This window comes from Mustela nigripes, chromosome 8 (assembly GCF_022355385.1).
Source record: "Mustela nigripes isolate SB6536 chromosome 8, MUSNIG.SB6536, whole genome shotgun sequence".
In the NCBI taxonomy this organism is placed as follows: Eukaryota; Metazoa; Chordata; class Mammalia; order Carnivora; family Mustelidae; genus Mustela; species Mustela nigripes.
Genome location: NC_081564.1, coordinates 21,355,605 through 21,366,992, shown reverse-complemented (window position 1 = coordinate 21,366,992; position 11,388 = coordinate 21,355,605). Strand labels below are relative to the sequence as shown.

Below are 11,388 nucleotides of genomic sequence, written 5' to 3'. Positions count from 1 at the left end.
TCCCACATCGGGCTCTCTGCTCAGCAGGGAGCCTGCTTCCTTCTCTCTCTGCCTGCCTCTCAGTGTACTTGTAATTTCTCTCTGTCAAATAAATAAATAAAATCTTAAAAAAAAAAAAAAAGAAGAAAACTATACACATAAAACCAGCTAAGAAAAAGCAGAATAAATCTAGAAGGAACAGGTAATTTCATAGCACATCCAACAATGGAACAATGAAATGCAACAGACTGTAAGAGCTGGGTTCTAATCTCTGACTTCTGACATGATTTGGACTATATTATTTCACACTTGTAGGTCCATTTTGCAAATAATCAGAGATCAATGATAATTAAGTTTCAAAGAAAATGTGATATAAAAGACTTCGAAGTATAGCTAAGAGATATGAAGTGGCAGATGGGCAGCACATTTATGGGCATTAGATATTCAAATGTCAAGTTCCTTATTCTCAGGGCCTCTGTCTCTCCATCTGTAAATTAAAGGAAGCTAACCGTTATGTACTGTTATTTATTTTTTTAAAAGCAAGCTCTACACCCAATGTGGGGCCTGAATTCACAATCATCCCCACCCTAGATCAAGGATCCCATGCTCTACAGACTGAGCCAGCTAGGGACCCCAAAGCCAACAGATTTTACACTTCAAACTTTTCACACTGGAACTCTTTACTCAATTACCTCTCTCTCTCGCCTTTTTTTTTTTTTTTTTTTTTTTTATGAGAGAGCTCACAAGTAGGCAGAGAGAGAGAGAGGAGGAAGCAGGCTCCCTGCAGAGCCGAGAGCCTGATGCAGGACTTGATCCCAGGACTCTGAGATCGTGACCTGAGCTGAAGGCAGAGGCTTAACCCACTGAGAGGGGCAGAGGGAGTGAAGCTGACTCCCGCTGTTTGTGGAGCCTGACCCTGGACTCCTCTCAAGACCTTGAGATAACAGCCTGAGCCAAAACCAGGAGTCACAAACTCATCCCTATTCAATTATTTCTTCGAGTGTAGTCCAAAAGACAAAAGCAAAGAGAGCCCTTCTGCAGCAATTCCAAGGCAATAAAGAATATAAATGCTGTCTGGTCTGGTGGTTTTTAAACTAAGGCAACTTTCAAATCTATTTAGCCTATGCATCAGCAAGGTTAGAAAATCCAGTTTCTGCTGGCCAAAAAACAAACAAGCAAAACATATACAAAGTTAAGACAAATGACAGGGGCGCCTGGGTGGCTCAGTGGGTTAAGCCTCTGCCTTCAGCTCAGGTCATGATCTCAGGGTCCTGGGATCAAGCCCCGCATCGGGCTCTCTGCTCAGCAGGGAGCCTGCTTCTCCCTCTCTCTCTGCCTGCCTCTCTGCCTGCTTGTGATCTCTCTCTCCATCAAATAAATAAACAAAATCTTTAAAAAAAAAAATAAAATAAAAGACAAATGACAAATTTGGGGAAACATAACATACACAATAAACTACTGATTTCTTTAGTAAAGATTTCTTATAGATGAACATGAAAAAGATCATTAAGTCAAAAAAAAAATCAATAAGCCGACAGAAAATGTCAGAAACTGGAACAAGACATACAAACACAAATGGATTAAACGGAAAGATGTTCAACTTAACTTCAATTTACAATATAAATTAAAACAGTGGTCTTAAAAAAAAACACAATGATCTAATTTTAACTTTAAGATCCTATGCTCATACAATTCAATGATTAGAAAACATCCATCCATTAAAATAACATTCAAGGAGTGCCTGTGTGGCTCAGTCGGTTAAGCAGCTGCCTTTGGGTCAGGTTATGATCCCAGGGTCCTGAGATCGAGCCCCAAGTCTGGCTCCCTGCTCAGCAGAGAGCTTGCTTCTTCCTCTCCCTGTTGCTCTGCTTACTTGTGCTCTGTCAAATAGTTATATAAAATCTTAAAAAAAAAAAAATTCAAGATGTAGATTGTTGTCAGGACTCTAAAATGGTACTCTATTTCCTTCTCCCTACAGGTAAACACTTTGTTATAGTACTGTATATACTCTTGGTATGTTTCTTTTTACCCATATTATGTCTGAGACATATCCCTTGACAGGCGTCATGTATTCTTTACCCCCCCCTTTTTTTGCCAAATAGAACTCCACTATATGAATTTATAATTTACTTTATCCATTTTACTATAGAGGGACATACAGGCTGTTTCCAATTTTGAGCTATTATGAACAAGGATGTTATGAACTTTCTTGTGTCTCCTGCTGAGAGCATGAACACACTCAAGAGGGGAACTGTTGGGTAATAGGGTATGTATGTCTTTAACTTACTAGATAATGCCAAACTATTTCCCAAAGTGCTTGTACCGATTTACATTCTCATCCATAGTATTGCAGAGTTACTGGTGCTCCAGTACCTGGTGGTAAAGTAACAGATCTCATTTTGAGGCTTTACTAGGCATTTATTTCCCTGATAAGGTTGAATGAACACCTTTCATTTGTTAGTCATTTGGATATCCTCTTTGAGCGATTCCTTTGCTCATTTGTCTATTAGACTGTCTATGAGATGTAATTTTTTTTAACCTATGAGTGAAGTGAAAACATTTGAAAATACAGTTCTGGTGAAGATGGAGAAACACGCATTTCCACTGCTAAAAGAATATAAATTGGCAACAACGCTTGTTCAAAATTTAAAATGCACACAAGGAGGGTAGGGAGAGGGTGCTTGGGTTATGGACATTGGAGAGGGTATGTGCTGTGCTATGGTGAGTGCTGTTAAGTATGTAAACCTGGCGATTCACAGACCTGTACCCCTGGGGCTAATGATACATTACATGTTAGTAAGAAAATAAATAAAAATAAAAAAATAAAATGCATACAATTCACCATCAAAGAATCCATTAACCTACTTGCAAATATATATAAGGAACTTTAAAAAGGACTGGCATGGTAGATTTAATCTACAGTAAAAGCAAAAACTTACAGGTAACTTAAAAATCTATTAACAGGAGACTGGTTGGTTAATGATCTCAATATATCTGGACCTTACAATAGTATTCTATTCAATGTTGCAGAAGAAATTAGGTAGAACCCTATGTGCCTATATGCAAGGAACTACAGGAGAGTAAAAAGATCAACGTGTTGCCAATGTCAAGAGTTACCTTCTTACAAATACATAAAACCACAGGCATATACAGTTATAAAGTTTTCAGATTATCTTCCAAAGGAGAAACAGGAAACAGGTAACAGGGAGAAAAGCGGAGTGTGCATTCTAAGACTTTACAATGTGTATCCTTTCGCACACGTGAAATCCTTTTACTCTCCGCATGTAATAATACTCACATGGATGAAAATTCAAACGTTACTGAAGATTACAGGGAGAAAAGTTTCTCTCTGACATGCCAGCTATCCAGTTACTTTCCCTAAAAGGAAACCACTGTTACCAGTTCCTCGAGCCTCCTTGCAGAGATACTCGGCGTCCCCCACCCCGCCCCGCCCAGATACTTAATGTTTCACCTTTTCACTCAAAGTAAGTAGTTGAGGATATAAAACAAGTTAAACTAAGTGACCATAAAGAAAATAAATGGCACCTGAAACTTACTCATCATCTTCCTCCTCTCGCTTGTGTTTCTTTTTACAGCGAACTGAAACACTGTTGAAACAAACAAAAATCACTGAGTCTGTGTTTTCGGCATCCACTCTCCCGTTCCTCAATAATCTCGCCCGTCCCAGAGCAGCGAGCGGCTGGCCCTTTCCTTGCTGCCCGGGTTTGGATATACAGATCACAAGGTCGCTCAGGTTGGGTGACCCACATAACTAGAAGTTGAAATTTCAACTTCTTACTGTGTCAAGGGAGTGGGAAATAAATTTGGGGGTACGGACGTAGGGAAAACGTATCTGGGGCAGGCACTGGGCTAAGCGCTTTACTTCCACGATCTCACTAGCAGGACCCATCTCTGTCCCACTCAGAGGATGAGAAACCGAGTGTCCGAGAGACACGGAAAGTTAGCGCCGGCGGCCGCGCCGAGGGCACCGCCAGGCTCCGGTTGGCCCAGGTTCCAATCCTGGCCCGACTTGGGCGAGCTCGGCAAAGTCTCCTCGACTCTGGAAGGGCGCAGGCCGGTCGAGGTCCGACCCGGACCTCCGGGCTGAGCGGCCCCGGGCGACTTACAGTTAACGTCCCCAGGATCAGTTTCTCGTCTGCTATCTGGGGGCTCAGGAGCCCCCTACGGAGAGTCGTGAGGAAGATTAACGAGCCCGAGCTGCGCGCCCGCACGCCCGGCACCCGCGGGGCTCCTTACCGTCCGCGCGCCGCGCTCCCGCCGGGGCTGCTCGGGGCGGCGCGGAGTCCCGGCCGCGGAGCCAGCTCGGCGCCTTCTGCTCCTGGCTGGAAGGCCCGGCCGGGGAAGGCCGGCGGCGGCTGTAGGAAGTCGGGGCCGCCACTCAGGGGGAGGCCGCTGAAGGGCCGGCCGAGCGCGGCCATATCCGGGGAGACGAGGAGGCAGCGCCCGCGGCCCCGGCCGCCCGCGTCCCCAGGCCCGGCAGCTGCGGCCACAGCGACTACTGAGAGGCGCCCGCCTCTGAGCCCGCTCTCGACCCTACGTCACGCCTTCTAGAACCCTCCACCCCGGGCCGCCCAGGGGCACGCCGGGATTTGTTGTGTGTGGAGAGCGGCTACCGTGGGTTGCCGGGAGTTGCAGTTCCAGCGGACTACAGCTAACATGGCTGCCTCAGCTTAGCCGGCTGGAGCTAGCTGGAGGACCGCTCTGGTGAGCCTTGAATGTGAAGTAAGTTGGTTCCAACCCTCACAACTCTGTACCTCAGTTTTCTCAACAGTAAAACCTGATAATAATAATACCTATCTTCTTAGGGTTGATTGGGAGAAGTAAATGGATCCTGGGCACCTGGGTGGCTCAGTGGGTTGGGCGACTGCCTTTAGTCCGGATCATGATCCCAAGGTCCTGGGATGGAGTCTTGCATCTGGCTCTGTGCTGGGCAGGGAGTCTGCTTCTCCCTCTCCCTCTGCCTGCTGCTCCCTTTGCTTGTGAGCTCTATCTCTTTCTGTCAAATAAATGAATTAAAAAAAAATATTTTAAAACATGTGGATCCTGAGGTGTCTGGGGGGCTCAGTAGAGCATGGGACTCTTGATATGGGGGGGGGGGGTTGTGAGTTTATGCTCCCTGTTGGGCATAGATCCTACTTAGAAAACAAACAAAACTAGGTCTCTTAGAATAGTGCTCAGCACGTGGCACATACTCATTAAACATCACCTATTAATTCTTTCCATATTTTAATATAAATGAAGTTTGGTGTTGTCTTAGGGGGAACAGCTTGGAGGCTCTCTCTGTAAAAACCTCAGAGTGCTTTGAGAGGTACTGGCCAGTCTTCCAGCCTCTGTCTGGCTCCAAAGAATGTCTTTTCAGAGGGGCTGACACAGTTGATTGACCCCAAATTGTGTAGGAAGCAAAGGCAAAAGAAAAATTAAATTTCCTTACTAATGACAGTCCATTGACAAGTCCTTGAAACAGGTAGAGTAACATTCCTCTAGGAACTCAGAGCTACCTCGCTGATAATACTTTGCTAAGGGCAAAAGGTAATCTTAGCTTGACATTAGCCTGAACTCCAGGATCCTAAAAGTCTACTTTAACATATAAAAATTCCTCTGGGGGCACCTGGGTGCCTCAGTGGGTTAAGCCTCTGCCTTCGGCTCAGGTCATGATCCCAGGGTCATGGGATCAAGCCCAGCATCCGCTTCTCTGCTCAGCAGGGAGCCTGCTTCCCCCCCCCCCCTCCCCCCACCCTGCTTCTCTGCCTACTTGTGATCTCTCTCTCTCTGTCAAATAAATAAATAAAATCGTAAAAAAAAAAAAAAAAAATTCCTGGGGCGCCTGGGTGGCTCAGTGGGCTAAAGCCTCTGCCTTTGGCTCAGGTCATGATCCCAGCGTCCTGGGATCGAGCCCCACATCAGGCTCTCTGCAGGGAGCCTGCTTCCTCCTCCAATCTCTCCCTCTCTGCCTGCCTCTCTGCCTATTTGTGATCTCTGTCTGACAAATAAATAAATAAAAATCTTTTTTAAAAATTCCTTTGGAAACTTCCTTTATCTCTACCCTCCAAGATGCATGTTAGCAATCATCCTCCAAGCATGACCCACTGATAAACATCTAAAGGATCTCATGACTAAGGTTTTATTAGAAAGTGATAAATGACCTTTTCCTAACAACAGCGTGCCCCCTCAAGGTCCTGGAAAACTTGCTTCAAAAATTCCTTAGAGACAACGCTATCCCTAACCCTCTCCCAACTTGAAAGTATATAATCGGCCACTCCTCATGAACACAGAGCAGCTCTTTCTGCCCACAAGTCATGTCCCCGTGCTTTAATAAAACCACTTTTTTGCACCAAAGAAATGTCAAGAATTCTTTCTTGGCCTTTGGCTCCAAACCCCAACACTTTCCTATAGCACCAACCACTGGTCCTACCACTTTTTCCATTCCAGAGAATGACATTATCATCCAGTCTGGGTGCTCACACCAAAGTCAATGCCCTTTAGCCAAACCCCCCGCCCCGACACCTATAATGGAACAAAGGTTTCTGGCTGTTTACAGTGAGGAAGTATCTCAGTAAGGAGGTGTTAGAAAAAGCTTGTAATGGGACTTGGGACTGTCTTAGGTGATTTGGGGCAGGGTTCAAGAAGGCAGGGCTTTGTTCTGGAATTAATATTGTCAGGAAGTAGGGATAATTCTGTGACTGGGTAACTTAGTCGATCTTTTCTAGAAGGTAGGAAGAAAGAAGGGAAGCTAAACCTGTAATTGGTAAAGAGGCGAAGTCCTTCTTATTAGCCAGGGGGATGTTTGGACAATTTTGTGGTTTGCACAATGTTCACATTTTCATCTGTGTTTAAACATGATTATGAAGAGGTCTTGTTTTTATCTTGATCCATCAAAGTCACTGTCTCAGGCCTTGTTTGATGTTGATATTTTGTGGACTTGTTTAACAAGAAGACAACAAAGCTGGGGCACCTGCTTGATGAGGGAGCAGGAGGCTGGCTGAGGACAAAGCAAAAGCTGGCGCCTTGCACCCCCCCCTTCCATCTGCTCCCCTCCATAGGTGTAGCATTCCTCAGGCACCCCTGACTGCCATAAAATGATAAATAGTTAACTTGCTGAGATCACAATCCTACAAGACAGGAGTCTCCCTTGGTTTGCAAATGTCCTTGAGATTACAACAAAGAAGTTACCTTAAGCCTAATGTCACCCTCCCCTCCATAAAAACCGAAGGAGGTGGAGGTAGAAGGAAAAGTAAATAAAGATAAATTTCTTCTAAACCTAAATCTCATTAACAAGGATGCTTGATAGCAGGAATGTAACATTCCACCAGGAGACTCTCAATTGTCTTTACTTGATAGTAACTAAGCCTTCAATATTCTGATAGTATTCTTTGCCCCAATAGCCCTTTGTCCTCACCTACCCAACTCCTACGTATATAACCAACCACCCCTCACAACCCGGGGGCAGCCGCATCTCTGCCTGCCCACGGGTCCTGTCCCCGTGCTTTAATAAACCACCATTTTGCACCAATGACGTCTTAAGAATTCTTTCTTTAGTCGTCGGCTCCGAACCTCCTCACCCCACCGAACCTGACTTAGGTTATGGGACTTCATCATGCTCAGTGGGTTAAAGCCTCTGCCTTCGGCTCAGGTCATGATCCCAGGGTCCTGGGATGGAGCCCCACGTAGGGCTCTCTGCTCAGTGGGGAGCCTGCTTCCCCCTCTCTCTCTGCCAGCTTCTCTGCCTACTTGTGATCTCTGTCTGTCAAATAAATAAATGAAATCTAAAAAAATTTTTTAAAAAAGACACTAAAGCTGATCTGATAGCTAATACCAGGCTAGTTGTCAGAAGATGCTTTTCTCTTTCTAACCAAAAACCTAAGCATCATCATTAATGCTTCTTTTTTGTTTACCCCCATATTTAATCAATCAGCAAGTCCTATGTGCTTTACTTGTGAAATGCTTCCAGATTCTCTTGATCTTTCTCCCTTTTTTCATTGAACTCAGTATGGTTTAAGAAAAAAAAAAGAAAGAACCTCTTTTGCCTAATGTAATATAGTGGATTTAAGTTTTAAGTTTTAAGATTTAAGTTTTCTTAGTGGCATTTACAATCCAGTTTTGCCTCCAGAAGGCAACACCCTACTTACTTCAGCTGGGTATAAAAGATAGTCTCCTGGGTCATTTCTACAAAGGACCACCTTATTCTTCCCCTGAAAAAAATATCCTTCCAGATGATGGTATAGACACATATAAATTTAAGTATATATTGATGAGGGGCGTCTGGGTGGCTCAGTCATTAAGTGTCTGCCTTCGGCTCAGGTCATGATCCCAGCATTCTGGGATCAAGCCCCACATTGGGCTCACTGCTCAGCTGGGAGCCTGCTTCTCCCTCTACAGCTCCCCCGTGGCTTGTGTTCCCTCTCTCGCTATCTCTTTCTGTCACAAATAAATAAAATCTTTAAAAAATGATATAAATGTATGTTGATGAAAAGGGAGTGTCAGGGAGGAATAATTTTCCTCTGCCCTTGAAGACCTTGAAGTCCCTCTAGCTTGATGAGGGAACAGAAGCCTGGCTAAGGACAAAGCGAAAGCTGAAACCCTGCAACTTTCCCCCACCCCCACTCCTGGGTGGGACATATGTAACATTCTTTAGGAATCTCCCACCTATCTTAATGTTAATACCTTGCTAATAAGGGAAAAATGACTTTGACAATGGCAAGACCTCTGGTATCCAGTATCTTGGAGGTTCTCTTTAGCATATGAAAGTTCTGTTGAAACCTCCCTTTTTCCTTACCTCCCCCAACCCCATAGTATATAACGTGCCACCCTTTACAACCTTGGGGAAGCAGCTCTTTCTGCCCATGGGTCCTGTCCCCGTGCTTTAATAAACCACCATTTTGCACCAAAGATATCTCAAGAACTCTTTCTTGATCATCAGCTCCGGACTTCACCCCACCAAAACTCACTTATATTGTAAAATTTCATCAGACTGAGAATCAAATTGACATGAGACAGGTTAACAAGAGAAAATCAAATTTAATTTTGTGCATACAGGAAATCCACATAGACAAAAGAAATTCCAAACATAATCAACAAGAGGCTTACATGAGCTAAGGAGAGGGGTAGGAGTAAAAAATACAAAGAGGAAGACCATTAACAGGAAAGTGAGAGTTGCTTTTAGAAAACAAAGGTTGCATTATTTTGAATGTTAAGTTTCTTTGGTAAAGAGGAATCCCTGTTAATGGCTCAGTTCCTGGCAAAGCAGGCAGTTGAGGGGGTGGTAAGAGCTTTTCTCAAATCTGCTGGGTTTTAATTGTTTTTAACTCAAAATAATGTTCATGCAAAAGTGGCCTGTCTTGTGGCAGCCTGCCATCGGCCCTTACAGTTCTCATACTCTACATCATTCTGAAACTCTTCTCCACCTAATTATATTTGTTGAATGCCTACCCAAATTCATTTTTTTTAAAGGATTTTATTTATTTATTTGACAGAGAGAGCACACAAGTAGGCAAAGCAGCAGGCAGAGGGAGAGGGAGAAGCAGGCTCTCTGCTGAGCAGGAAGCCCAATGCAGGACTTGATCCCAGTACTCTGGGAGTACCCAGAGTACTGGGATCATGACCTGAGCCGACCGCAGCCACTTAACCGACTGAGCCACCCAGGTGTCCCCAAATTCATTCTGTAGTTCACAATTCTGTACTAGGTTGTATATCTCTTATCAGACAATGTACTAGAATTATTTATTTATTTAAATATTTTATTTATTTTGGGGGGAAGAGCAAACAAGCAAGAACAGAGGGGAGGGAAAGTTTGAGAGGGAGAAGCAGATTCTCCCCTGAGCAGGGAACCTGATGTGCGGTTCTACCCCAGAACGCTGGAATCATGACCTGAGCTAAAGGCAGATGCTTAACTAACTGAACTACCCAGGCACCCTAGAATAATTAAGTACTGTTTGCCCATGCTCTTTACCCAAATTCAGTTCCTCACTATAACGCCGTGAATTGGATGGACCCATAAGAAAATTGAGGCTAGTTTTAGTCCCTAGTTCCATATTTATAACTGAAGGCATTCAAGTCCAGGTCTGAGACACTAAGTCTTGTCCTAAACTGCTAGGCTTTACTCTATCCCATTGAATTTCCTGGCAGAGGGTGCTTTGGAAAAATAAAGGAAAAGCCTTACTAAAGTTTGTCTGAGAGACCGACTCCTTTTGGTTTCAGACCCTGGAAGCAAAAGACTGAGGATTATTGTACATTGTCCCCTACAGAAACCTGAGAAGAGCAGGTGTAGAATCTAATGGTGGCATCTCTTCTTTTCTGTAGGGTAGACCTGCCTCTAGGTAACTTCCAATTATCCTCTCAGGCAGTTACTGGATCAGACATATAGACATTTAAAAAAAAAAAAAGATTTTATTTATTTATTTGATAGAATACAAGCAGGGGCAGCGACAGGCAAAGGGAGAAGGAGAAGCAGGCTCCCTGCTGAGTGGAGAGCCTGACATGGCGCTCACTCCCAGGACCATTGGGATCATGATCGAGCCAAAGCAGACACTTAACCCAGCCACCCAGGCACCCCAGACCTCGAGACAATACCCTCCTGACTCTGTTTTCTTGATGACTAATCTTATCTGTTATATTTTTAGAAAAAATAATATTTTTGGTTAAAAAACTAACAGTCTAGGGGCATCTGTGTGGCTCAGATGGTTAAATGTCTACCTTTGGCTAGAGTCATGACACAGGGTCCTGGGATCAAGCCCCACATCAGGCTTCTGGCTCAGTGGGGAGCCTGCTTCTTCTCCCTCTGCCTCTTCCACTTTTGCCTCTCCCCCTGCTCATTCTCTCTCTCTCTCTCAAATTAATGAAATAAAATCTTTAAGAAAAAAAAACAAACTAACACAGTCTAGTAGAAAATAATTGGACATGGTGCTAAAATACACAGAAGAAGAAAAAAAAAGCCTTCATACTATCCCACAGGAAGGTCCATTATATGAATATCCTTCTTTTTTTTTTTTTTTTAAGATTTTATTTATTATTTATTTATTTGTTTGACAGGCAGAGATCACAAGTAGGCAGAGGCAGGCAGAGAGAGAGGGGGAAGCAGGCTCTCTGCCAAGCAGAGAGACCCATGCAGGGCTCGATCCCAGGACCCTGAGATCACGACCCGAGCCGAAGGCAGAGGCTTAACCCACTGAGCCACCCAGGCGCCCCTATGAATATCCTTTTTTTTTTTTTTAAATCTTTTTTTTTTTTTTAAGATTTTATTTATTTATTTGACAGAGAGATCACAAGTAGGCAGAGAGGCAGGCAGAGAGAGAGGAGGAAGCAGGCTCTTTGCTGAGCAGAGAGCCCGATGCGGGACTCGATCCCAGGACCCTGAGATCATGACCTGAGCCGAAGGCAGCAGCTTAACCCACA

At 44.2% G+C, this 11,388-nt stretch overlaps 1 protein-coding gene and 1 long non-coding RNA gene across 2 annotated transcripts in view; one reads left to right on the top strand and one right to left on the bottom strand.

Annotated features, from left to right (window-relative positions):
* The window catches only part of CCDC117 (coiled-coil domain containing 117), a 13,161-nt gene extending 8,601 nt beyond the window's left edge, over positions 1-4,560 (bottom strand). Inside the window, exons 1-2 of the mRNA XM_059408739.1 lie at positions 4,237-4,560; positions 3,537-3,587 (exon numbers count right to left, since the gene is read on the bottom strand). Coding sequence (XP_059264722.1) covers positions 3,537-3,587; positions 4,237-4,418 — 233 coding nt within the window. The 5' untranslated portion in view covers positions 4,419-4,560. The remainder of the gene's footprint in view (positions 1-3,536; positions 3,588-4,236) is intronic.
* Positions 4,561-4,631: 71 nt separating this feature from the next.
* LOC132023298 (uncharacterized) overlaps positions 4,632-11,388 on the top strand; it is a 20,048-nt gene continuing 13,291 nt past the window's right edge. The window contains exon 1 of the long non-coding RNA XR_009405918.1: positions 4,632-4,722. This is a non-coding gene — a long non-coding RNA (uncharacterized LOC132023298). The remainder of the gene's footprint in view (positions 4,723-11,388) is intronic.